This window comes from Colossoma macropomum, unplaced genomic scaffold (assembly GCF_904425465.1).
Source record: "Colossoma macropomum unplaced genomic scaffold, Colossoma_macropomum, whole genome shotgun sequence".
NCBI classification, from domain to species: Eukaryota; Metazoa; Chordata; class Actinopteri; order Characiformes; family Serrasalmidae; genus Colossoma; species Colossoma macropomum.
This window is the reverse complement of record NW_023494788.1, coordinates 10,206,836-10,234,757: the sequence shown is the minus strand read 5'-3', so window position 1 is coordinate 10,234,757 and position 27,922 is coordinate 10,206,836. Positions and strand designations below refer to the sequence as shown.

At 38.6% G+C, this 27,922-nt stretch overlaps 3 protein-coding genes and 1 pseudogene across 3 annotated transcripts; all 4 read left to right on the top strand.

Annotated features, from left to right (window-relative positions):
• The first annotated feature begins 147 nt into the window (after positions 1 to 147).
• On the top strand, positions 148 to 6,328 carry LOC118806777 (troponin I, slow skeletal muscle-like). The gene is made up of 9 exons (XM_036568332.1): positions 148 to 259; positions 704 to 732; positions 847 to 850; positions 1,591 to 1,635; positions 2,279 to 2,410; positions 2,632 to 2,721; positions 3,525 to 3,698; positions 5,748 to 5,840; positions 6,212 to 6,328. The coding sequence occupies exons 2-8, from the start codon at positions 722 to 724 to the stop codon at positions 5,835 to 5,837; spliced, it is 546 nt and encodes a 181-aa protein (XP_036424225.1). The 5' UTR covers positions 148 to 259; positions 704 to 721; the 3' UTR covers positions 5,838 to 5,840; positions 6,212 to 6,328.
• Positions 6,329 to 9,616: 3,288 nt separating this feature from the next.
• LOC118806775 (troponin I, slow skeletal muscle-like) lies at positions 9,617 to 14,649 on the top strand. The gene is made up of 8 exons (XM_036568330.1): positions 9,617 to 9,648; positions 9,753 to 9,756; positions 10,335 to 10,376; positions 10,574 to 10,705; positions 11,444 to 11,533; positions 11,904 to 12,077; positions 12,478 to 12,570; positions 13,499 to 14,649. The coding sequence occupies exons 1-7, from the start codon at positions 9,638 to 9,640 to the stop codon at positions 12,565 to 12,567; spliced, it is 543 nt and encodes a 180-aa protein (XP_036424223.1). The 5' UTR covers positions 9,617 to 9,637; the 3' UTR covers positions 12,568 to 12,570; positions 13,499 to 14,649.
• Positions 14,650 to 17,374: 2,725 nt separating this feature from the next.
• LOC118806776 lies at positions 17,375 to 19,991 on the top strand (annotated as a pseudogene).
• Positions 19,992 to 20,314: 323 nt separating this feature from the next.
• Positions 20,315 to 27,370, top strand: bpgm (2,3-bisphosphoglycerate mutase). The gene is made up of 3 exons (XM_036568329.1): positions 20,315 to 20,418; positions 23,084 to 23,703; positions 24,875 to 27,370. Exons 2-3 carry the CDS (start codon positions 23,103 to 23,105, stop codon positions 25,048 to 25,050), a joined length of 777 nt encoding a protein of 258 aa, XP_036424222.1. The 5' UTR covers positions 20,315 to 20,418; positions 23,084 to 23,102; the 3' UTR covers positions 25,051 to 27,370.
• The last annotated feature ends 552 nt before the right edge of the window (positions 27,371 to 27,922 follow it).

The window sequence follows — 27,922 nt, the reverse complement described above, 5'->3', positions numbered from 1 at the left end:
ACATTCACACTGGCATGCTTCACCCAAAGCTCTGCACCCTTGTAGGGTCAAACAATGACAAAAGGAAGGGGCCCAGGTCTAGGCAAAGCACGCAATTGTGTTTTGCAGCTTCTAAGTAAAGTGAGCTTCAAGCAGTCTAGTCTATTTTAGTGAGCCACTCACAGAAGGCCATTGAAGCCATAAAACTTGATTGTGCTTCCTCAGGAGCTGGCACTGTTACACTCTGCTCACTCTCTTGGGGTTTTCCTGCACAGTTCAGGTATGTGCTCTCAACTTTTATTGAACATTTTCACTGAGCTGTAAAAAAGACTGGTATATGAAGGCAGCTTGGTGGTTATTTCTTTAAGCAATACAGTCAGATCGTCTAGAAGAGTCTGATTTTTGTCTGGTATACATGCACTTTGGGATAAAAGTACACATCTGTAAAGCCTGGTACTCATTTTTAAACATTAAAACCATTTCTTTAGGTTTCTTTTCCAGATCTTATTATACTATCAACCTTTTTATGCTCTTGATGATGCTCATGTTGCTATTTTAAATGCGCGTTTCTAAAGAGGATTTTATCTATGAATGTAAGCTTTGTCTCCATATTTGTGTTTTGGTAAAAGGTTGTACAACCAATGGTTGGTTAGTTTTGCAAAAGTCAATAGGATATGTGAGAGTTGGATACAAAAGCCTGATTCATTTTCATTGGTTTTCATAGGAAGCACTTAAAATCACAATGTCTGAGGCGTAAGTACCTTTTCAGTAAACTTATTGCCAGCGGCTTTATGCAACATGTATTTTTATTGACTTTCCTTTCCAATTTTTCTTACTATTTCTCTCATCTGTCATCTACAACTCTAGACCGGTAAGTCAACAAAGTTGTGACTTTTTCATCATTGGTTGTCAAAACACTCTGCAGAATTGAGAATGTTATGCTTATCTTTAGTTTATGCCTGTTTGTTCTCAGCACCAGTTTTCAGCAGTCAGTGCTTTGTGACACAGCATTTTTTATGTTAATGTTTGGAGTAAAAATAAGTAACTACACAATGTATTTATCTTTAAATACCACAAATACTAGCTGATTTTATTTACAGTAAAACATACTACATTAGAAAACATGTGACACTTGCTTTTGGCTATATCTATTCCACTCTTGCAAAATGTTGCTTCTAGGAAACGTAGATATTTAAGCTTTTTTTATAACATTAAAAAAAAATCATTTATGCACACTAAATGTTAAAAAATAAACCTCTCACCAACAGCTGTGATTTACATTTTTGGGTGGATGAAAAATGATGAAAATGTGTTTTTGTTAAGGGACTTGTTCAGTCACGTGTCATCATAAGCTGCATCATGCTAGAAAGAAGTTTAAAAATGCCCACTAAGAGATGTTATCACCAAGACCAAACATTTAACTGGTTTAGCCACACCCCTCCTGTCATTCTTATCCCTCTCAAGGTCATTAAATATGTATCATGTGATTGTAACATAAGGAAAATGAATTTGTTAACCTGAGACAACATTGTTGAGCAATGCTAATTAAAAGTTAATGTACAATGCAAAGGAAAATACAAGCTCAATGAAGTTATGCTTTCATGTTTTTAGAAACCGAAACCTAAGATTTCAGCATCGCGAAGGCTGTTCCTGAAGGTTAGTGTTTGTATTGCTTGCATTCCAGGAAAGTAAAGACATTACATTCAATGATACTTGTGAATATGCTGAATTTCCAAAAGTTTGTAGACACCTGTCGATCAAAAAATCCTCTGAATTAAAGGTTATTAATAGGGAATTTGTCCCCACTTCACTGCAGTAGCAGCTTTTACTCTTCTGGGAAGATTTTACACTGGATGTTGGAATATTGCTGTGAGGATTTGATTGCATTCAGCCACAAGAGTATTAGTGAGGTCAGGTACTGATGTTGAATGGACAGATCTGGATTACTTCAACTCATAACAAAGGTGTTTGATGGGGCTGCATCACTCCAGAGAACACAGTTCCACTGCTCCACAGCACAATTCTGGGGTGCTTTATACCCTCTCACTGATTCTTACTGGCATTGGGCATGATGACCTTAGGCTTCTGTGTGGCTGTACTAGAGAATCCTATTCTATTACCAATGCTTTTCTTTGGAGATTACACAAACTATGTGCAGAAGTGAATGCATATGTCAGCAATTGGTTTCTCAGTTTAATAATTAGAATAGTGTTTGGACACTTTTGGACAGGTTAAGTGACACTACAAGTACACTTCAGTTAAAATGACACTCGAGTTTGAACCTGATTCTTTTTCTCAGACTAAAATATTAAAGAAAGCAAGCACACTGATCGCAAATGAGAAGGAAGAGAAACAGAGGGAGAGGGAAAGAGTTCTGAACGAGAGAGTGCCTCCTCTGAAGCTGTCTGGCCTGTCTGTGCAGGAGCTGCAGGTTTGTTGGGTTGTCAACATGACATGCTTTAAATCTAATCGAGCCATAATATTAAAACAGTGACTGATGTTGGGAAGTAATTACTTATTTGTATCCTATATATATTGTAATGTCACTGAAGCCACTTATTTTTAATGAAGCGAAATACATTTAGCATAAATCAAGGGTTCAATGTCTAACCTTTAAAATTTTATGTCCATATGTTTGTAAATGATCCTCAGGCTCTGTGTAGAGAACTACACCAAAAGATTGATGTAGTAGATGAAGAGAGATATGACATTGCAGCCAAAGTGACCAAAAATGAAAAAGAGGTACACTTGCCAGCTACACAAGTTCTTCAAGAACATACAGTACTTTGCAAAAGTCAGATACCACCCTTCATTTATTTAATTTCCACTCAAAACAGCCATTAAGTACAGGTTATTCATTTTCCAGGAGGTATTTTTAGGATTAGAAGTCAAATAATCCACTTGCATAATGAAGAGAAAAGCCACAGGAAAATGATCAGATGTTACAGAGAAAATGAGACTCCTAAGTACTGCTTTCATCTTTGAGGGAGAGGAGAAAATCAAGCTCCACTCTTGATTCAGATCTGAAAAAATGTGTAGCTGTCAAGAAGCCATTACTGAGAAAGGGAAACACAAAAAAAGAAAATTTGCAAATCAAACAAAGAAGCTGTTGGTGTTCTCAGAACAATGGACTGACCACCCCAGAGTCCAGACACCTCAATATCTCTGAATGTGTTTGGGATTACTTGGATTGTAAGAAGCATAAAACACAATCAACTTCTAAGACTGAACTTATGAGTTGTGGACAAATATCCCTGCAGATTTCTGGGAAAAACTGAAAGCAAAACTCCCAATAAGAGTGGAAGCTGTAAAGGGTGGGGAAATATAACATCATATTTAGTTGTTGAATCTGCTGTGTAATTTTATGTTAAATTAATGTTTTCTGTTTTTTTCTGACGCTGAAAAGTGAATAACTTGCACTTACTGGCTGTTCTGGCTGGAGCTTAAATGAAGGGTGGTCTCTGACTTTTTCAAAGTGCTCTGCACTCCTAACTCTATTCATAGGTTTTCTCACTAGCAACTAAACAAACTTGTGTTGACTTCAGATCGAAGATCTGTCCCATAAAATCTTTGAGCTGAAGGGCAAAATGAAGAGACCTGCACTGAGGAGGGTGAAGATTTCTGCTGATGCCATGCTGGGTGCTCTTCTGGGCTCCAAGGTCAAGGAGTCTGTGGACTTCAAAGCCAACCTCAAAACAGTCAAGAAGGAGGAAGAAAAGGTACAGCCTATCGTAGAGCTTATAAATGGCCTAACTTTTGTGTTTTGTGTGTTTTCTTGCTCCAACACACCTGATCTAACAAAACAGTAGATGTAGGTAAAGTAGCCTAAACCCTAACTCAAATAAAAGTGGTGTTACTTCAGGTAACTAACCAAAGTTAAAAGTACCTTTCCAAATAAAGCTTCTACATAAGGGCTACTTGATGTAACAGGAGAACCACTTTTGGTTCCTTATGTTTGTAAATGAGATTTGTGGGTCTGAAGAACCTTCCAAAGATCTAAAGAACCTTCACATAATGGAAAAGTTCTATACCCCTAAGGGTTCCTCCTAAAACCCATACATCATGTGGAAGGTCTTTAAACTTAGGAAGGCTCTTTACACTCACACTTCTCATGTACCAAAACAGTTCTCTAAAGAACCATCCATTCAAAGGTTTCCAAAGGTACCAAAAGTGGTTATTCTATGCAAAGAATCCTTTTTGCCACTTTATTGTTATGATTTGAAAATACATAGCACAAATCCATCAACATTTTGCTCAAGTGACTGAGTGAATGAAAGAAATTGCTGCTCAGCTCTGCTAATCAGCTAATTAACAAGGACTTCCTGAGCTGAAGTTTGTGTAAGTGCCAAAGAAAACTGAAATATGTACAAAGATAAAGTGAGGCCTGAAGTGAAGCTTACCACTCCAAATGACTTTACTGTGCACCGTAATCCAAAATCATAACGTGTTTTCCTTCAGTATGGTAACATATTTTTGAATGAAACATGGTATTAGGAAGGGTCTTTGTACTAACTGAGCGTTCTCTTGATGATAGGTGGGGGATGGGTTGAGGAGACAGAAAAATATGACATAGACAGAGAATGTATAGTGAGGAGAATTGCCAAACACTAGAGGGCGCTCCTGAGTGATGAATGGGCTGCTGTGGAGCTTTTGTGCAAAATCTTATTTTTTAAATGCTTAAACATTTTTTATAGAGAAAAATGCACTAATATTCTGAACATAGAACAGCATAAAATAGTTCAACTCTGCTGTTAAATTTTTGAACATTTTTGATGTTTCATGATGTCAGAGAATGCAAACCATTTCACTCAGCCAATGAGCTGATCAGCTGGACAATCAGCACTCAGTAACAGTAATGCTAGCGTCTTAATGCACAAAACCTGCTTGCCATTTTTTTAATGGAATACACCCATCTGCTTTCCAAAATTAAAGAAAAGTCCCTTTCAAATGGCTAAAACAAGTTTAAGTTTTTGTTTTTAGTCGTGTAGCTCACCTCCATTCACTGACGACCCATTCATTGACAACTCACTGGCAGTCGCCCTCTTGTGTTCTGCAATCATGTATTTGATATAATATGAGAAATAGGAAGTGGCCAGGCTCCCCTTAAACTGGCTGCATTCTGAAATTTCTAAAAGCATAAAGAATCAGTGTGTATTATTTTTACTAAATTACTGAACACAGACTGTAACAGTGCTGCACACTGAATTGACATGATAACCTCAACTAAACACTCCATACAAACTAGTAAGCTTCATAAAATGTCGTAGTTAAGAGAACAGTTTGAGACGTCATATGAGGGCATGTAATCCAGAGGATCCAGTGATATTCAGAGGAAAAATGTATCAGATTTGAAAAATTTTTGTTACCACAGGGTGCGACAGCTGGAGTTCCTGCTTAGACCTAGAATTCCTAATATGGGCACGGCATCGACAACAGAATGATGCACGACTTTAGAGGTCTATTACTGGTTAACTTAGTTATTTCTCCTGCCTGCTAGTGCACGGTGATGTAATCAAAACTTAAACAACATTTTTAAAGTTGACAAAAGTCGCCACACTTAACAAAGATTAAAGAAAAACAATAATTTTATCCCTAAATGGTATGATGAATCTCACTTACTATGACCAAGGACATGATCTAATAAGGTGGATGAGGTACATTTTGATTTCAGATTGACTTGAATTGTATCCTTTCAGCCATGTGGTTCAGTACTATTCACTCATTTTTGCTTCAGTTGCTAATAATGAATCTGGTGTTTTTTCACACAGAAAGAGGAGGTGACTGACTGGCGTAAGAACGTGGAGGCCATGTCTGGCATGGAGGGCAGGAAGAAGCTGTTTGATGCTGGTGGACAGTAAACGGTAGATGAACTGATTTGTCTTACTAACCCCGTAAATGGCCACAGCCGACAGTTTTATTATACACTTTTATGACCAAAGAATAGCTCAACTAGTTTGAATTGAAGTGTCTGTAATTACTGAATAATAAGCCTTAGTTTGTAACAAGCCTGGGATTTTAAAGGGTTAAATAAAAAGTGTTTCTATACAGTTTATATACTTAAGTTTATCAGTTTGTCAAAACTTGAACATTTCATATCCATTGAGTCCAAACTAAAAATATCTAATGAGGCCTGGAAAATGTCTTGAATCAAATGTCTAAGTTTTGCCTGTTCACATCTTATCAGTGATACTATTATAACTGCTGATGTTCATGTCTATTTATGTTCTCTCAGGTGATCATCGTTTTGGGGGCTGTATCAAGGATGTGCACTGGTGAGAGAGAATATTCTCCACCAGTTTCTTACTGACATGAAAATCTGGTAAAGAACCTTTGATATGAAGATTGAGATTTAGCCATTCTTGAGTCCAGCATACATCGATCTTAATGTGTTTGTGTGCACTTTAAAGAGAACGAGTTACAACACAAAGTCATTGTATAGATAAGTTATAAGAGGACATACAGAAGCTCATACTGTTATTACTTCTCAGTGTCAGAGTCTGTATTTATAACTGTTCTGTGATGTCTTATTGGTTGGTTTTCTCAAAAATAAATGCACAGCTATAAAAAGACCAGTCTTTCTTGTTTATGTCTTTGATTAAGCATGTGTATACAATTTGTTCACATGACATGCTTTGTTAATTTCTAAGTGCCAGTAAGTTAACACATCCTCTACAGAGAAACACATTTCAATGCAAATGTTTATTTGCTGAATTTAATGGGGAAAACAATTAACATAAAATGTGGCCTGTGCAAAAGATGTGGCACATTTTACAGGTTTTCTTTTTTCCAGCTTGTAAAACTCAGCAAATAAATAGAAATTGTGCACTACAATTAGGATAAAAATGCCATATTTTGCCGTAATTAAGTATATTTTCATGACATGTCAGTTGAGGGTGTTCAAACAACTGTATGTCAGCTATTTTTGCTGTGCCTAAAATGTCATTAGTACGGGCCTTCATGCTAAACAGGGTGTCAGAAACAATGCACAGATATTTGAGGTACCCCTTTCCAAACACTGGGGTCATTGGGGTCACCAGGTCAGGGCCATGCTATGGATGTTGATTATTTTGACCTCAGCAGGTTTGACATTTGTCCTTATAAAACCTCTGCTGGCGTCAGTGGCCGAGCTGATAGTTTATTGTGATCACAGCACAAAGCCATTTTAAGTAAAGGACTTGTTGCATTTGTCCTAATGTTATCTGCAGACATTAGACCTAAAAATAATCGAGTGGCAAAGGGTCAGCGATAATTCTTGACTCCTCTGTTGGAGCGTCATGCACTCACTTCACTCAGAGAATGAGTTCTAATCAGAGCAGCTCACATTGCAATAAGACAATGACTCCACCTGCTAACACCCGTCTGTATAAACCCATAGACAAATGACTCCTGCGGTGATACCAGCCAAGTGCTGCTCATCTAATGCGCCTGGAAATTATCACATTCATGTGATTCTTAATGACTGACCTTGTTGACCTAAAGCTTTGCCAAAGCCCACTACTGGCACATGCACTGGCCCTGTCTACCTTTCCAAAATACATTTTCTCATTCCCTCACTTTCCTTAACGCTTTGCAAAGTCTTCACATTTATATACATATCCAGAGGACAGTAGTAGTTACATACATGTAAGAACAATGTTGGTGTTTTTTTTTTACTTTTCTGAGTATTTTAAGGTCATGACACTGTTAACTTCTGCTCTAGAATATTTGTGAGAACAATTATCTACTTTTATCTAGTTACATTTTCACCATTAACATAGAATTACTAATTCCTTTCTCGTGTTTAATGTCATTATGTTATGTCGGGGAGCATCTGTACTGTTTTTTTGTTGCTTACATATCAGATTTTAAGGTTAAGCATTTTATTTCTATATTGAACTGCATTTGTATATAAGTCAGTATAGCCAGACTTTTTTTTGGGCCATTTCTTTTGGTCCATTCATCATGAAATTTACACACAATATAAAATGTGACAGTCATTTTCAAATTATGTCAAAAACAAAACCTTGTATCTCCATTTTTTTTTATCATTTTTCAGTTGTTGACATCATTTGAAAATGCCTGTCACCCTTTACATTGTGTGTAAATTTCATGATGCATGGACCAGAGAAATGACCCAAAGTGTCATTTACTTCAACTTTTTATTCACTTACACAACAATAAGTAATTTGACCAAGGGTGTTCAAACTTTTGCACACAATTGTGCAGGGGAAACCTTAAGCAGTCTGTAAAAATTATATATGTTTAAATGTCTACACCATTTTGTCTGCCCAGTAAACATTTTTTACTCTAAAAAACACACAAATTTTATAATAAATACCGGTAAAAAATTGTAAGCTTAACAATTTTCAAATCTCTCCTTGAGGAAGGGTAGTATTAACAGTTACCATGTAGTATCTGTTTCTGACAATGTCTTCCATCACTAGAGCACTAAAATGGGCCTTGTAGGTTCTGTCTACTAAAGCCTTGATCTTCACCAACAGGTGGCATCCAAACCCCACCATACCCCATCCTTCACGTCCAAGACAAATAAAAGTTGTTTTATTAGGCGACTTTGCTGTGTGAATCCTGTTTGGAAGCTATGTGGAATGGTCAGAGTGGCCCAGTCAGAGGTCTATTTTAGTGAGGCATTTGCATGGGCGTTAGAAACTATAAATCTGAATGATTTTCCTCTTTCCTCCCTCAGCCAGTTCATACTGTCCTCTGCCTTTCCTCCTCTAAACAGGTATGTGTCATTTCAGTGATTATGAGAGGCTAAATGATTCATATTGCAAGAATTAGTGTCGCCACTGATCCGGTTGTTTACTGACTTCTTGCATGCATCAAATAAATGATAGGTTAAGAAATGCTGCTCGGAGATTGTTTGCACCTTGTTACTGATCAGTGTTACACGTCTGGATAAATGAGGGGCCACAAGCCACATTTCATTTATTCAGATGCCTTTGAAATCGGTGACGATCCATGAAGATTTTCACCTATGCTGAAACTCTGCAGCGCTATGTGCAGGAGTGATTTCACTGAGCTGAGGACAAAAGATAAAGGTCAAATGGATTAAAGTATCCGGTTACAGCCATCAATAATATGTAGGGAGATAGATTAAGTCTTGTCTTGGACTAAATTGCATTCGCCTTCAAAAATGCATTTATTTTAGGCCTGAGTTGGAGGATGAGAAATCAGTGGTGCAGTAAACAGCTGATTGATCTATCAGACTGCATAGTGTTGATGAATGAGTAAATCATGTATTTATAGGAAGAACGAAGATTTTGTCGTCACGTCATTTATTTTCTAACATGCAAATGCTGTACAAAGCAGTCAAGATAGTGCCGCGAGTCAGTTTTCCTTCATCGTCAGGCATATTGTTATCTTTTTTATCTGGATGGAATATTTAAAGACATGCAATGAGAAAATATTTCAATTATACTTTACAGAGATTATCAGAGAGTCTTGGCTATTGCTTATATCAATTTGTCTGGCTGTAGTGACCGAATGCAAAAGTTATATTTGATATAATATTGGTCAAACGGCCTTGGATACAACTTGTATACTTTTCTGCTTCAAATTTGATTAAATCCATTTTAGGGTTGATATGATGTTCACTAAAAATAATATTGTTTCCCTGTTTTCTTTGTTGTTGTTTCATAAGCAGGTCCTATAAGGAACAATGGCTGATGCGTAAGTTTTTCTATTAAAGAAGCTTCTCTTAACTGTGATATTTTTGCTGTGTTATCTTTAACTAACCTCCTGCTGTCTTTCTTTTCCATCTTCTGCTTGTACAGACCGGTGAGTTTCAAGACATTCCACTCGAGCTTTTACATTACAGAGATCTTTGAAATTTAAGGGGGGGATTCTAAAGGTTTTTCAATATAATTCATTCTTTGAGTAAACAAAGTTTGAGTGGTTTGATCTGAAATGGATCATTCTGAATAAACTGAATTAACAATAAAAACCAGACGTCCAAACTGATCAATGCCACTAAAAGCTACTTCACACAGACTTATACAAGTGGAATACAGTGCCTGTTGTATGGCAAGAAATCCTCAAAGAAAATTAATTTGTTTAGATTTATCACTATTTTACTATAAATAACATTACATATAAAAACTCAGAAGACACATATACGTTCACTGGTGGTTTGAAATAAAATAAAATAGCTATATTTGCACTGCATACATCAAAACCCCTGGTTTCAACCCCTGGACTTTGTTTACATCTCATAGGTTCAAGTACTAAATGGATACAACTTATGGGATATCACTCATGTACCTAATGCATGTCCAAAACAAAAAAAATCAACAATTAAAATAAGTGTTGTTCAGTCAAATCAGTGTTGTATTTGTAAATATTTGTGAATTCCACAGAGAAAATCCAAGATTTCCTCAGGTCGTCGGCTAGGCCTGAAGGTGAGTATACTGTGGTTCTTTCAAGAAGCATTTTAAAAAGGTATGTGCGAGTGTTCAGAATCTTTTTAAAGTTTGAGGAACCTCCTGTATATGCCAGTGAAAAGTTTTTCATACATCCCATCCGACCCAAGAACTATTACGAACCACTATTTGTAATGTGGTTTTGACTGAGTTAAATTAAGTATGTTTTCTCATAGATTAAGATGTTAAACACGGCCCAAGAGATGCTGATAGTGGAGAAGGAGGAGAAGAAGAAAGAGAGAGACTCCATCCTGAGCGAAAGGGTTCCACCATTAAAGCTCTCAGGCCTGTCAGTCCAGGAGCTACAGGTAAACTTGCTGCAAGCCATTAACTTCACATCAGGTTGTCACTTGCAGTGGACGCAGTTTTTCCTTGCTACTGTCGTGACAATGGCTGTTGTGAAACAGCACTATGTAAATAAACTTTGACTTGACTTCACTTGTCTTGCCACCAAGCACCTCAATAATCTGATCAGGAAAGCCAGTCTGGACTCCCTGGATGCAGTGACAGAGGAGAGGGAGGTTAACACACTTGGAGAACATTTGAACAATTCTGACCTTCCCCTTAATGGCATGATGTCCAAGAGTTCCTTTAGCCTTTGTGTCATTCTAACCAGGTGCTCTAGGAGGCGCCATTGGTGATCTTTTCTCCAAACAGCCAACAAGCTCCACAATGCTTCAACCCAACATGCTCAGAAACAATGAAATGGCATACTGTGTACTGCACACTGAACCAGTACTGTATATGGTGTACAATACCTGCATAGTATACACTGTATACTCTACTGGTATATACCGTATACTGCATACAGTACCAATATATGCTGTTTACTACATACTGATCCAGTATATACTGTGTACTGCATATTCTTCCAGTATGTACTGTATATTGCATACTCTATAAGTATATACTGTATACTACATATTCTTCCAGTATATACTGTATATTGCGTACTCTATGAGTATATCTATTTACTAAATACTAAACTATATCTAAATCTAATGTTTACTTTTGTTCAGCAGCCATGCTTTGCTCTCTTTGTGTAGGACCTTTGCAGGGATCTCCATCACAAGATTGATGTTGTTGATGAGGAGCGGTATGACATCGGAGTAAAGGTGGCAAAAAATGACAAGGAGGTATGATGAATGAACGACTGCACCTCTATAGCTACTTTTTACACTGGTTTATTTAAGGCATCTTTTCTAGCAGGACCCCGCACCCAAAGTACACATCTGTTTAGTGTAAGTGGTGAACTGTAGAGTATTATGTCTAATTTAATGGCATATGATGAATCCACATAATCGCAGTGGAGTTGTAAGCATGTGTTTAATGAGTGTGTGGCAGTATTACCATTACCTGACATAAAGTTTGTGTTAAACACTGTAAACACAGTAATTAAACTACGTATAATTACTGTAATTACTCCTGTGTAAAACACAACACTAGAAAAGAGCATCGGTTATTATAAAAGTTCACAGGCAGAATGTGGGCTGTTTGCTGGGACAGATAGAGGACATGAGCCAGAAGATCTTTGAGGTGAAGAGCAAGCTGAAAAGGCCTGCGCTAAAGAGAGTGAGGATTTCAGCTGAGGCTATGCTCAGTGTCCTTCTGGGCTCCAGGCACAAGGAGTCCTTTGACTTCAAGGCCAATCTGAAGACAGTGAAGAAAGAGGAAGAGAAGGTAAGCCATAGGGTTGTTGTTGGTTAAAGCTGTCAGGAGAAAAAAATGCCCTAAAATAAGGTGTGTGTGTGTGTGTGTGTGCACTGCTGAGTCACCTGGTAAATATTGAAATGATTATTTAAAAATTTTTAAAAGTTTGGGTCTCAAATGCAAAATTAAACATTATTCAGCACAACACACTAGCAATCATCAGATTCATCCACTCGGGGAGGGGGTCCGAAGCACAACCCACATTACAAAACTGCTCTTCCCCACATTGCATGCAATTCAATCCACCAAATCCACCAGAGAGGATTCCAAATCCCCAGGACGCAACCACACAACAACCGCAAAACAGCAATAGTCAGAAACAGTCTGAGTCTCCTGTCTGAGATGACCTGTATCACTCTGACCTCCACAGAAAGAAGAGGTGACTGACTGGCGTAAGAACGTGGAGGCCATGTCTGGCATGGAGGGCAGGAAAAAGCTGTTCGATGCTGGTGGACAATAAATGGTAATAAACATGAATTAAGATAAATAAATAACGCATAAAGCTTAAGGCTTTACATGGCCAGGGCCCACTGGCAAAGTTTTATTACACACTTCTATAACCTTGGGATAGTTTGGCCAGTTTGCATTGAAGTCCCTGTAGTTACTGAATAATGAGCCTTAGTATGTAATAAGTCTGGGATTTTAAGAGATTAAATGGGCAGTGTGTAAGATTTAGTGGCATCTTGCGGTGAGGTTGCACATTGCAACCAACTGAAAACCCCTCCCTCACCCCTCCCTTTCCAAGCGTATAGTAGAACCTATAGTGTCCATCATGTTTCCGCTTCTTTAATGATGAGGACTCACCCTCCCTTGCTTTTTCTTGTGCTAAATAATAAGCATGATCCTACATTTGTCAAAATTTGTGGAAGAAACCATTGATTCTTCTACTTTCTACATATTTCAACCAGTGCTATGGCATCACCAAATTCGAGCTGCTGCTTTACCATAAAAATGTAAAAGGTAGTCTGCAGAGCCAGTGTTTGGTGTCCGTTCTGGGCTACTATAGAAACATAGCGATGCAACATTCCAGTATCTATTGGAAGAGGACCCGCTACCTATGTAGATATGAAAAGCTCATTCTAAGCTAACGAGAACACAATGATTTGTAGTTACAGGTGATCATACATTAATGAAAACATCGTTTTGTATACTGTATCCCATTCTGCTAATAGATCCCCCCAAATCTTATACATTGCACCTTTAAGAACTGAAGGATCAGCAGTGATGTGGTGTATTTTTCTAGAGCCAGGCTTTATTCAGTCATCAGTCTTAAGCCTTGTTATTTTGTCATCTATGAAACTAATAACTGAGGTCCATATACAGGTCCTTAAAGTTTGGCGTTCGTTCACTGTAAACTGTAGACAATGTCTTTTAATCTATACTCCTTTCAGGTCACTGATGAACTCTGTATGAGCCTGTATCTGACCACTGGCTGCTGCAGAGAACAAGAGAGATGGAAGAAGAACGTTGAAAACATCTTCATGAAAAATGGACACTTGAAGGGAACTGAATGATATCTTCTATTGTTGTATTCTTTTTTCTACTTCCTAAGGCATTGTTTTGACATTTTCCACACTGAGCACTACAAGAGACTGATGTTGTTCAATTCTGCCTTGAAATCAGGCTTAGTGATATAACAGATTATAGTAGTAGAGGAGAATGAGACGCAGCCTAATACAGGGTTGTCAAACCACTAAAAGGGCCTTATTAAAAAATCTCAACAAATCTGTGGGTCAGAGAACAGCAATGTTTTTATTGCTATAACCTGAGCTGACCATTGTTTAATCAAAATATGCAATAACTTTAGCAGTAAAATATGGACACCTGTAGTAGACCTTGAAATATTACATGAATACTTGAAATATTCAAACTTCACACTGAATTAGATACCTGGCATCCTTTCAGTAATGCAATTTCTAAGCTGCTGAGCAAATGTTAAGTGTATATTGTATGTAATGTATATAATATAGTATATTGGTTGGACTGCAGCTGAAATGCAGCTAGTGTGTTTAGTGATAGGACTGATGTGGATTGTGTAGAACTGGGTAAAATTGAGGTGTAACTGCTGTCCCATAGACTGCTGTTGCAGTGCATGCTCGGGATTGTAGTGCAGTGCATTGTGAAATGGGCTGATATTAACAGAAAATTAAAATACTTTTGCGGGCCATATTGGATTGTGTCTGGGCCTTGTGTTTGACACATAGGACCTAATATATTTTGTTTTTGCTAAATAATTAATAAATAATTAATTAATTACAAGTATTTGAGAAAGATTTATCACTTTGTTTCCAGTGCCTAATGTTTATGCTGAAAGCAGAGTGAATGTAAACTTACCCCAAAGCCTTTCAACCTAAATAAACAAAAGTAAATAAACATCATTAGTGGACAAAAGCTTTTTGTCTTACGTGGCAAATTTTTGACTGGTAAGTAGAAGAGCAAATATGATAATGTTGAAATATATTGTATTTAAATGATACCTGTAGTATGTTTTTGATTGATCTGTTTTGCATTTATATGGGGCTACATGGTTCTTGAGAAAGGTCCTAAGAAAAAGTCTACATCAGTGAATGTCAGAATCTTCATAAAACTGTGTTAGTGGGTTTTAAGATTTTTTTTTCTTAAGAACAGTTGGTGAAAGAGGCCTTTTGTTTATTGGGGAGCTTTGCTGTTACAGCATGTTGAAACTACCTCCGCCGTGTGGAGGCTGTACTTTAGCTAAGTTGCAGTTACAACAGTTACAAGAGAATAACTAAAACAGTACAGGTGCGAATTCTGTGACTTAACCAGACAACTCAGAAATCAAAAGCAGCTACTTTCATCATTCAAAAAGAGTCTTTAGGTTGAATCATGTGAAATATCTGTCTGATTACTATGAAGATTAGCAGGTGACGTTGCTATGTGAATAAGAGAGCGTGACCAAAAAACATGTTTTACTAGAACCTGTTTGAGTACATTAAATATCCATGTTACATATTACACCAAATTACATTGTGTCCCTCTTTCCCCTACATGCAGTTTTTGTTTGCTGTGTGTGTCACTGAAAGCCATAGCATCCTACACTAAAAGTCTTCATGGATCTAGACGTCTCTCAGGACATTCTCTCAGTTCCTCTCTCAGCTGATGGTGGTGGCCTACAACAACATGACAGGCTGAAGCAGTTGCTTACTATTAACTATAACTATATTTTATAGCTTAATAAGACATTATTTATTATTTCATGGCTATTCATTTCCTGCATTGATTTATTTTTCAGATTTTTAAAAATGTTTTCTGACATACTGGAACTGTGAGGCTGAGCTCACTTAGCTGTGTTCAGATAATGGCTTGCTAACCCTTCCTCCAGTGAACCTTCAATCTGTCACACAGCAGGAACATTCAGAGACAAAGTATAAAACACCTTCTGAGCAAGAAAGGTGAGGACAGGGGGCTATTTTAGTGAGCCACTCACATGAGCATCCACATCTATAAATATGTAGAGTTTCTTTGCTGACCACTCTGAAGTCATATTGTCCTCCTCTGAAAGGTAAGATTTAATATCTAAGGAACAATACCTTAAAATAGTGATATTGTCATAGATACAGAGTCATATGCAAAAGTTTGAGTACCTCTGGTCAATTTACATATTTTGTTGCTTTTCTAACTGAAAATAAGTTTTGCACAAACGTTTGCATTATTTAGTAAACTAACAGTAAGCTAAAGTTATATTTTGTGAATTTGGTCCCATAGATATTTTGTAGAATGTTTCACAAATTGAATCACAGTTACAGAATGTAAACAAAGTGACTCATCTAATGGAAGTGATTAATACATAATGGCAATAAAATATTATTAAAAATATTACATTAGAAATTTTTCTCTGTTTCTAGCAACCAGAAAAATAATTAATCATGTCTGAGTCTGAGTAAGTATTTCCAAACAAGGTGTTAGAGTATTTTATATTGCCTTTTTGTGCTACATAGCTTTAATTTGAGATGTTCATCTTCTATTTACATGTTGTATTTATGCCCTTTTACTTCAAATGGCTGTAGAAAGGTGAGTGATAATAATCCTAAACTCAAAATAACAAAGTAAAAAACAAAGTAAGTTTACTTAATATTATTTAAGCCTACTTATACTTGACACTTTGGATATGTCTCCATATCTAGTGAGCCCCCTTGCTTTCCCACCTGCCTAGTATTTCAACCAAACTTCACATATAGCATACTGAGAAACCTGTTAGAGAGCAGTTGATTACCAGTGGCTCCCACCCACTGCACTGGCTGTGGTTCACCTCTGTTGTCAAGATCTAACACCAAAGAGTTTGACAAAGTTTTATGTGAAGCCTATGTTTGTGTAAAGGCTAAATAGCTAGCTAGCTAAGGATAAGCCCAAAGAATTCTCATAGTTACATCTAACTGTCCATGCTGGCATGATGATCAGCTAGCTAATCATGTTGAGATCGTTTAGCCTGAAGCAATAAAATGAAGTCACATGATGCCCTGCTTAAAATAACAGCGCAGGCAGCAATCTGTGCTGAGCTAAGCTGGTCTGGTGCTAGTCTGGTGCTGGTTTAGCTGGCCACCCAGCGTGGTCATGCTGGTTGACCAGCATACCCGCATGTCTAAAAAAATAACCAAGTATCTCCATTTTTTTATTTTATTTTTCTACTTAATCTGAGCACATCAGCTATATTTCATGATGAACAGCCCAACAAAAATGATCCAAAATTGCTTGGAATAAAAACTTTACATTAACTTACTTTAAAAGTAACTTTACCTTATTGCCTTCTCCTGTAAAGTTACAATTTTGGAGATACTCTGTTTTTCTTTTCTGGTTTTGCTGGTAATCATGCGAGTTTTGCTAGCAGGGTGTTCATACACTTGATGATGTATAAACAAGTATCTTGGTTAATAAAACTTTTATTTGAAGATAGCTTTCTCATTGTGTCTGTTTTATTGATTAGAAATATCCTTTCACAGATAAACTGCCTTTGTCATATAGTCTGTAATCAAGGGTACATATGATGGTGCTTTAAAATACTGCCAAAACAAGACAGCTTAGGAGGCAACATATTTAAGGTACACAATAACTGAGACCGCCTTTATGTCCGAGGTGCACATTTGTTGGTTTGTGCTAGTGCTTATGTAAAAAAGCTCACTAGGTATTGAGACACAGCTCCACTAGACACTGATATACAGCAGCTTCATCCTGAACTACAGATAAGTAAATACATCACAAATGTACATCATCAAGTGATTATTTTAAGAATGTCCTTTCTGAACCTGTTGCTCTTCACAGAAAAAAACAAAGCCGAAGATTTCAGCATCTCGACGGTTGTTCCTAAAGGTTAGTATTATGCCATTGATGTCATTATTATTATGCTATTATTGTCATCATTTCTCAAGTCAACTGTTAATTCCACCTGTGATTAGAAGCGTCTTATTAATCTGACTTTAGTACGTTTATACATTTGGTGCATTACAGTGTGGTGATGGTGGTTACAATAAACCTCAATTCCTCAATTGTTTGGAACATTTAATGCATCATTGCCAATATTTTTTTATAATAATTTTACAGACTAAAATAATGAAGAAGGCTGACATTTTGCTAGAAGAAGAGAAGACACAGAAAAAGGCTGAGAGAGAGAACACCCTCAATGAACGAGTGCCCCTTCTCAAGCTAGCTGGGTTATCTGTGCAAGACTTACAGGTACCTTTATATAATTAACAGCACACTTTTGGTCGCATGTTTTCACAGAACCTGTGCAGAGAACTGCATCAGAAAATCGATGTTGTTGATGAAGAGCGCTACGACATTGCAGCTAAAGTTGGTAAAAATGAAAAAGAGGTGAGCTCCTAATACACATACCACAGCATGCTGTCTACACAATACACCTTGCAAAATGACTTGGTGGTTTACATTATACAGTTAAATAACCACCTTCTAATGGTTGCTTGAATGCCTTTAGCAGAGTTGCTAATGATCAGACTCAGACAGTAAATTGGAGACCTTATTCATTGATTTGTTTCAGATTGCAGATTTGAACCACAAAATCTATGAACTGAAGGGTAAAATGAAGTGACCTGTTTTGAAGAGGGTCCGGGTGTCTGCGGATGCCATGCTTGGGGCTCTGCTTGGGTCTAAACACAAGGAATCCATTGACTTTAAGGCCAACCTTAAGATAGTCAAGAAAGAGGAAGAGAAGGTAAAGTTCATTACAAAGAGGTTCATAAAAAAATCTTAAAAGTCTTCACTGTAACTTAATTGCTTAATAGCTTTGAAAGCTGTAACATTAAAACCACCTCCTTGTATCTACTCATTGTCCATTATATCAGCTCCACTCACCATAGAGGTGTGCTCTGTAGTTCTACAATTGCAGACTGTAGTCCATCTGTTGCTCAGCATACTTTGTCAGCCCACTGAAGAACCCTATTCTTCAGTGGTCAGGACCCCCATAGGACCACCACAGAGCAGGGGTTTTAACAGTGTTTAAAAACTCCAGCAGCACTGCTGTGTCTGATCCACTCGTACCAGTGCAACACACACTAACACACCACCACCACGTCAGTGTTACTGCAGTGCTGAGAATGATCCACCACCCAAATAATGCCTGTTCTGTGGGGGTCCTGACCATTAAAGAACAGGGTGAAAGGAGGCTAACAAAGTATTCAGAGCAACAATTGGACTACAGTCTGTAATTGTCGAACTACAAAGTGCACATATATTGTAAGTCGAGCGGATAACATGGACAATGAGTGTAGATACAAGGATTTTTAATGTTATGGCTGATTGGTGTATTTTGGGTGGAGAGTAAGTGTTCTTCTTATTTACAAGAGTTTAATTCAATGTCAGGGGCATCCAGCTCTTAAAAAATTATGGAAATGACATGATGTTCTTGTGTACACTAACATAGTTGGCTGTACAACAGGCCAAAATCTCCATCTGAACTTTAGTCAAGTCAAGTCAAGTCAGCTTTTATTGTCAATACTACAATATGTACAGACAGAATATTGAAATTGCGTTACTCTCAGACCCCATGTTGTGAACACTAAACACTAATCATAAACAAAATAAACACTAATTGTAGAAAAATAGAATAATAAAAAGAAAAAAATATATAAATGATATAAATATAAGAAGGTCCTAAAATTAACACTAAAGTGACATAAGGCACATACAGATTAAGGTCTGTGGGTATAAATAGTGCAAATATAAACAGTAGTGCAAATTAGAATGAGCTTATGGAGCAGTTAAATCACTCTCGTAACTACATAGCTTACATATTAGTATAATAAGTTTAAGAGATGTTTAATAACTGAATATCAAAACCAAAGTTCAAGGGGTTAAAATATTACACTCTTCCAGAGTACTGATGGTGGGTCTGAAGCTAAAGTGCTTAAGCTTGTAAGTGCTTGAGCCAAGCTAACCCCTTAAACCAAGGGTGTTGGGCTACAGTCTTGGAAGGCCAGTGTCCAGCACAGCACAGTAATGTCCACGCTCAGTCGTTTTTTCTCTGCTTAGTTGTTTTAGAGCAGGAAAAGTACCACACTGAGCTAAACACCAGCCTAACAGCCTGCCTTAAACCTTAAGGGCCTGCTTGTAAGCCCATGTTCCAGTTCCTCACTCTCATTACACATTAGTTTCACAGTAGTTACTGAAGAATTAACAGTAACGCCTTAAGAATAATAACTGTGTAATAAGCCTGCAGTCTATTGGGCTAAATGCATATTAAAACCCTTTACCTTTCCACAGAGGGAGGAGGTGACTGATTGGAGGAAGAATGTGGATGCCATGTCTGGCATGGAAGGCAGGAAGAAGATGTTTGGGGGCACAGCATCCTAACAATAGGGGAAATTTCAACCTGCTTGTCTCACCAATGTAATAATTCTGTTAGGCTAAAATGGTCAGATATCGGTGGAAAATGTACAGAATATATTTTTGGGCCATAAAATGGAACATATTTAGACATAATTATTATACTTTAAATTGTATAATTGTGTATAAAAAATGGTACTATATCGCCTGTATGTGATACATGTTTGTCTTAACAGCCTAATAAAGAGAAAACTATTTTCTTGAAGATGCTTCGAAACGCACTGCAGCTTAGGAAGAATACACGGCTCAACGCCCGTACACTGCTATTACGTCAGAGCTTTCCTAATGTCTATTATTGGGCGACGGGGGCTGATGGTCCCGCCTCCGTGTGGTCATTTCGGCTTCCTATTGGCTGGAAGAATACGTCATTCGTAGGAGAGGTTGTGTTGATAGTGGTTCCTCTCTCAGCCGTATATGGTGGAGAACGGGCTAGGTAATTGTCAGTTTTGTTGCTGAGGTGAGTCTTTAACGAGTTATTCGACTCTTTTAGCGTTCATAAACTATACAAAAGAATGTTCGCGTGTTTTTGGCTTATATACGTCTGACCAACGTTGCTTGGGCGTTGTTAGCTAGCAAGGAAGCAGTGAATGCTTTTCTGAACGCAGCGTTTCTGAGCTTGTGGTGAGATAAATGAAGATGTGTCTTTACTGCATTACTTTCGTTGTCATTCCGTTCGGTTCTCAGGCTTCATTGGTGTATTTTCATGTGTATTTGTTGCAGAGCTTACAGTGTTGGTCAGTCTGCTGCTACAGGCTAGCTAGCCCCCTGACATTTAATTCTTGACCTCTAACCTTTTTGCCTACGATCTGCTCTTAAGCTCCTGTTACAGCCATCGATATAAATTATTATACATGTTTATTGTGCATTCGTTCCCTTTTGCATTTAATGCATTTCTCATTTGAAAATATAAGTATGCTCACAACGAATAGGCCTGAGAACTAAAGGTGGGCAGGACAGGGGGTCCCCAAGGGAGCCACGAGAACATACTGCAATGTAAATTTGTCCAGGGTCTTACCGCAGAGTGTTGGGGAAGTGTAAGTGTACACTGAAACAGAGATGTTGCAATGCCTTGCAGTGAGTCACTAAGTTCTTTTATGACAACCACTTTCACCAACATTATGGGTGGAAGTGTTCCCCTACTTTTCAGAACCCATTATGAAATCTAGCTAATAGTTGCTCTTAAATGCTTAAAACGTTGATATGTGCTGTGATACAGTAATTAAAAGTTTTCATTTGCATATTCAGTATGCATGTTTATTAGGTTATGCATACTGTTGAGCATGTTGGGTATGTACTGGGTGTTGGGAGTGTGAGTTACCATCACCCAGGTTTGTTTACCGATTCATAACCCCAGGCAGGATTCTGTGGCTGGGCACGGCTGTGGTAGAGGTTTAAAAAACATATTTTTCTCTTGGCAGTAAAATCAATTTTCTTCTCTTCTACTTAAAAAAAAGCTGTATTATGGGCATGAACTCGCTTTTTGTGTATCCCGCATGCTACAGTGGTGTGACATTTGGCATCAGAAGCTGCAGCAAACACACTGGAGGCCCAAGGATCTGTGGGGGCGCCAGGTAAGGAGTGCCAGGAGGGCTCTGAAGCAGCAGAGGGAGGTGAAGTTGGCGGAGAATGAGAAGACACTGCAAAGAACTCTCGGGAAAGAGTACACTCTCCTGAAGACGGCAAAAGTATCAAGATGGCACGAAGCATGGGGGACTAGGGGATGGGCCATAGTAGAAGATTTGTGGCATGCTGGATGGAGAAGTGCGGCATCCCGCTCCCACACACAGATTAGCTGAGGAAATAGCCAACCTGCAGTGGTCGATAGGGCGGTTAGGTGTTGAACTTATGTTCTCCACAACATTTTTGCCTGTTGCTGCTGCCAGACCCTGACATTACCCTGCAAACAAAGTTGTAGCCACCCCCACAACTCCAATGAATTCACCTAAGATAAAGTTTTATGATGGTGTGGGGAGTTGCCACTTTAAGATGGTTGCCGCACCAGCGAGGTGGGGGGTGGCAAGTGAAAGTGGTGCAGTTAGCCTCGGTGCTAGAAGGGCCAGCCCTGCAGGTACTGTTAGATCTCCCTGCTGACGTTACAGGAACTTGGTACAACCTCACAGCCAGTCTGGGGAGGAGCTTTGATGAGCAAGTGTGGCCCATGCACATTAGAGAGAATCTCCATCAGAGAGAACACCAGCATGAAGAGAAGGTGGTGCCACTTGCTGCCGACATAGAGAATATGGTTTGGCTTGCCTGTGGTAAGTTTGCAGCAGTGGCTTGTGATAGCTTGGCTCTGAATGCGTTCCTACAGGTGGGAAGGCCAGTAAGACTTCAGCAACAGTTGCGGCTTAAAAGCCCACTCACCCAGGAGAGGCTTTACAGTGGGCGGAAGAGATGGAGGCGGTTTTGAGAGAACATACAGGCTACAGCCAGGTTTGTACAGCAGCTGGGGCGGACAACAGTGATGAGTAGCGTGAGGGAAAAGAGGCAGTCAGGGCACTTTCAGGGGGAGCATGCCATGTTTGTAAGTCACTGGGGCACCCAGACCCTGGGAAAATGGCAGTAGTTTAGGCAACGGGCGTATCAGACAGCTTAAGATGTCATGCCAAGTGGATGGCCCTAGATGATACCAGCTCCACAATCAGCATAATCAAACCAGAGGTTCTTCCATGCAAGCAGTCATGGCAGCCAACAAAGGTGAGAATGGAGACTGTAATGGGGATGGACTATGGATGGATGGCAAGCAACAGGAGACACTCAAGGTTGAGGGGAGAATTTTACACCACTGGTTCTATGTAGTGGAGGTGGGTGATGCTTGCATTCTGGGATTTGATGTGCTAGCAACCATGAAAGCTACACTGCAACCAGTGGGCCCCAGGCTGTTGATGGATGAGGTTCTAGTTGATACAGTGCACTGGGCAGGACAGAGTCACGCTAAAATATGAGTGCATATTTTATTGAATGTCATTATAATAGATTGTTGTTGATCTTAAACATTCCAAAATCCATGCAGTTGAATCACTACCTTCAGATTTTAACAAACCTAAATAGGACATGGCAGTGTTGTTTCCTATTTAGGAACATGTTTTACATTTTCATCTTAGTGCCTCTTTATCTTTCAGGCCTTCACACTGCTCCTTAATGTCGAAGCACAAGCTCTTCTTGCTGCGGCACGGTGAGGGGGCATGGAACAAAGAGAACCGCTTCTGCAGCTGGGTAGACCAGAAGCTGAGTGAGAATGGTGTTGTGGAGGCTCAGGAGTGTGGCCGGTTGCTGAAGGAGCACGGCTACAAGTTTGATCATGTTTTCACTTCGATTCTCAGCCGCTCCGTTCAGACGGCCTGGCTTGTGCTGGAGGCCATGGGCCAGGAGTGGGTCCCTGTCACCAAGTCATGGAGGCTGAACGAGCGTCATTATGGGGCTCTGATTGGCCTGAACCGGGCCGAGATGGCCCAGAAGCACGGCGAGGAGAAGGTTAAGCTGTGGAGGCGGAGTTATGACATCACTCCGCCCCCCATTGATGAATCACATCCTTATTTTGCAGAAATCTACAATGACCGCAGGTATAACACATGTGATGTGCCCAAAGAGAAGCTGCCCAAAACTGAGAGCCTGAAGGAAGTGCTAGAAAGACTCTTGCCTTATTGGAATGACGTAATTGTTCCTGAAATCAAGAGTGGCCAAACAGTCCTTATTTCAGCTCATGGAAACAGCTGCAGAGCTTTGCTGAAACATCTAGAAGGTAAACAATGAGCACATTTTTATTTCTCACTTAAAATTTACAGCAAACATTTTCAATCTGACAGTCTGATGAATTTGGATTTACATACACAGAGACTAGTGTTCTATTAACAGGACAGCTTTGCCCATTTATTTTGATAATTAACATCTAATATAGGAAGAAACCTCAGAATCATTTGATGCCCTCGGCCTTGCCAGCCCCCCTTGGGGGAATGTTTGACACCATCTTAAGGGCTGTTGCGTTGCTATATTAGCTCACTGGAAGGGTGGAGGATTGAATAAACACAAATGTGACAAAATCTGCCCACAAATAATAGCAAACTTGCAATTGTCTATTCAAATTTGAGTTGCTATGTTCAAACTGGGGTTTATGTAACAAACTACTCCATGTGTTATACATGAAGGCTGATGCAGCTTTGTTACTTTGCTAGCTTGCTAGTTTGCAAAATAAGGTCTACATAGCTAGCAAATTATGGTAATGCACTATGCTTGTACCCCTCAAGCTTAAGCCAGACAAAGCACTTATTTACAAAGATTGTGTACATAATACATACTCTGTGAACCTTCTGAGGTGCCAGTATTTGAATGCTGAAATCACTTTTTGAGTAGTCATCATGTTTTATTATGGGAAGACAAAGAAGAATACAGACCTGCAATTCCTTTTAAAGACCTCTTTCAAAGTTGTATTCACTTTTCAAAAAATACAATTAAGGGTAAGTATTCTTTGCCCTCGAAGTGAAGTGAAAAGTGCACTCTTGTTATCCCCTTTTCATTTGCCCTGCAACAAGTGGCCACTTCGAAGTTCTGCAGTGAAGTCAACAAGGACATGTTAAGAACAGTATTGAAACCAAGGAATAGATCTAAAGGCCACAGATATCAAGTTGCCTAGGGCTCTGGGTCATTGCTCTGTTGACCTTTCATAAGCATATAATAAACACCGGTCATCAATCTCCTCTGCTGTTATCTAACTGGTTATGTCAAAACCTGGAATATCTAAATTGCCTATAGGTTTATTAGCTTGACTTTCAACCCATTTGCTCTACATTCCACAATTCTGTCAACTGAAAAGGGTAAAGCTGGCTAACTGAGTGATAGGCAAATAAAAAAATAATAAATGGCAGTGTCTAGTATTTTTATGCCTTTGTAATAAGCCATTCATTCTTTCTTAACAGGAATATCTGATACCGAAATAGTCAGTGTCACTCTTCCCACCGGGATACCAGTTCTGCTGGAGTTGGATGAAGATCTTCGGCCTGTCAAACCTCGAGAGCTCCTGGGTGACCAAGCCAAAATTCAGGCAGCTATCAAAAAGGTGGAAGATCAAGGAAAAGCTAATTCAGTGAACTAAATACTGGTTTTATTAGGAGTGATTTGCTCTTGACGAGTCTGTTTATTGATTATAAGGTTGACAGAGGTGGCACTTGTAGGAGGTATCTTGTTCATGATGCACTGAAAACAGTATGTAGTTACACTGTGCACATTTTGTGGTCAAACTGGCATAGTTACTGGTATAAAAATGAGTTCAGAATCTGGCAGAAATTAAAAATAGGCTTACACAGACTTGTCCTGCTTGGACAGGGTGACAGCCACTGATTACTGAAAGGATAGGCATATATTTTTGTATTGGTAAAAGGCCTCGGCGTATGAGAATTACTTTAGGCTGATATATAGCTGTAATAATTGCTCTGTAGTGAAGTATGCTTGCAGCTTTATTATTATTTGCTAAATTTGTCTTTGAATATAGAAGACCAGTGGTACCTTTGTCTTAAAAGGGAGCATCTATTAGTTTTAACAAAATGATGTTTTAGTAGAAGGCATTACCAGCTGCTTCAATATATTTGCAGGATTTTAACAGTTTATGCACTTAAAAACAAAATGTACCTCAACATGACTACCAGCGGGGACAGTCTATTCCTAACATGACTTCACCAGTGAGCCTATTCTCATATATCGACCTGTACTCATAGGCCTAGAGTTATTTTGGATGGAAACATACTCTGCTGCCATATTTTGATCGAGTAAGACAAAGAAGCGTTCAGATTTGCTTGTTTTTTTTTTTTAGTTAGGTAAGCTCTGTGCTGTGAACGTCACTTCATCCTAAGTATTAGGTTTGTTTTTGCACCTTAAATATTAGCTAGCATTTGAAAAATTACACATCGTTACACACCTAGTAACTTATTTATTTATTTTTTCAATACAAAATTCTTGTGATAAGTCTCATTTCTGCTAAATGGACTTTTGTGGTGTGTTAGAAACTCTGATGAATGATGTACTTTAAAAGTCCAATGGCATGAAGTTGGTGGGTCAGAAGCCCAGCGCTCATATGTGATTCAGCCTGTAAGCAAACAGTACACACAGTGCTGTGCAAGAGACCACCTGTTTATTGAATTTCCAGTCAAAACAGCCATTAAGTACAAGTTACAAAGCAGCCTCAACAGCTGATGTGGGGTCCAAAAGTCTGAGACCACTGGTGAAAAAGCTTATAAATTACACTATCATCTTAACAATATGAGTGTTAAGTAGAATTTTTGAGTGTTTACATCAGGGGTGTCCAGCCTTATCCGCAGAGACCCACCGTGGCTGCAGGTTTTCACTCCAACAAAGCAGGAGGTCACCTGATGAAATGTTTGAAGACTGAGACCAACTGATTAAACAAGTGGAGTCAGGTGTGCTTCAGCTTGTTTAGAGTGAAAACCTGCAGCCACACTGGCTCTTTGCAGACAAGATTGGACACCCCTGGTTTACATGAATCTCATGCAATGAATGAGTTTTTTAGTATTTGGTATGTCCTACTTTTGCTTTAATGACAGCCTGTGCTTGAGCTGGCAGGGACTCCTCAAGTTTGTGCAGAAGTCTTTGATGAGTGGATCAAATGCACCTGAGAATCGTCTGAACACGAGCTTCAATGGAATAAAGTTAAAAGGAATGTCTATCCTTTTTACAAAGGTCTTAACATGGTCAATTTCACATGATTGCTTCAGTTTGAATAGTGATCTATAAGTAGTGCAGAATCCTGAATATTACTTCCTCATTTTAATTGTTACACCTTATCTTAGTTTTACATTTTTCAGTCTTCGGAAACTTCTGTTGTTTATTTGCAGATTTAAATGAAAAAATACCAGATTTTCAATGTGGTCTCAGTTCTTTGGACTTGATGTTTTCTGCTTTTTTTTCCTGATGCTGAAAAATGAATAACTTGTACGTAATGGCCTGGTTTTCATGCATGATTTTTACTGGATGGATCAGGGTTTTTAAGTCTGAAAGGCTTCTGTGTTCACTGTGTCCTGTGTTTGTATTTTGCCACTGTGCGTTTGATACTGTACTGTATTTATTGTGAATTTTAGTCTGTGTCCATGCTTGTATTTGTACTTCATTATATGTTATGTTATGTTATGTTATGTTATAGAACCGCTGCTGTTATTTATGACTTATTTAATGGTAATGTGCAAAGGTCATCTTTATTGCTGCAGCGTAAACATTTGTTTGGTGATGCAGTTTAATTTAATGCTATAATGAGTTATGGTTGTAAGCTCATGTGCTTCCGCAGGGTCTAAACAAGGGTCTCGGCTTGTTTAAAAAGGAGAGGATTCCCTTCAATCTGCTCTTTTTCATTTCTGGACTGTAAAACGCAGATATAAAGTGCAATAAAACTACTGGCTCTAGTTGTACAAAGTGTTTTTTGGGGACGTGACTGCATGAAAATCATTATTCTGAGAACCTCAGAAACATTTACCAGAAGGAGGTGCTGCTCTGCGCTAACATTCAGGTCAGCTGCAGTGTCTTCTAGACAGAAATGTACTGGAAAGAGAATTTGATGTTTTCACAGAAGACTTTATGTCACAAGGAAGAGGTAATTAGCAGTATGTTAATGCACCATATGACACCTTGACTTAGATTTGTCATGTCAGGCTAAATTAATCTCCAAAATTTCCTGATGAATGCACCAATACAAATGCACTAAAATCACTTGGGGAGGGTAAGACAGAGAGAGAGAGAGAGAGATGAAGACCCTTATCTCATGACAAACCTGAAATGAAAAACATTTGTTATGGATGGTGTTGTAAGACATTGATATGCCAGCTGTTTTGTAAGGGTGTGGTCATTGATCAGTGTAAAAACATACAGAGAAAGTAAAGGAAAAAGATCTTGCATGAATCCATTTGAAGATCTGGTGCTTTTGGCTCAGAAAGTGCCCCAAAGAGCCCTGAAAATCTGGAAAA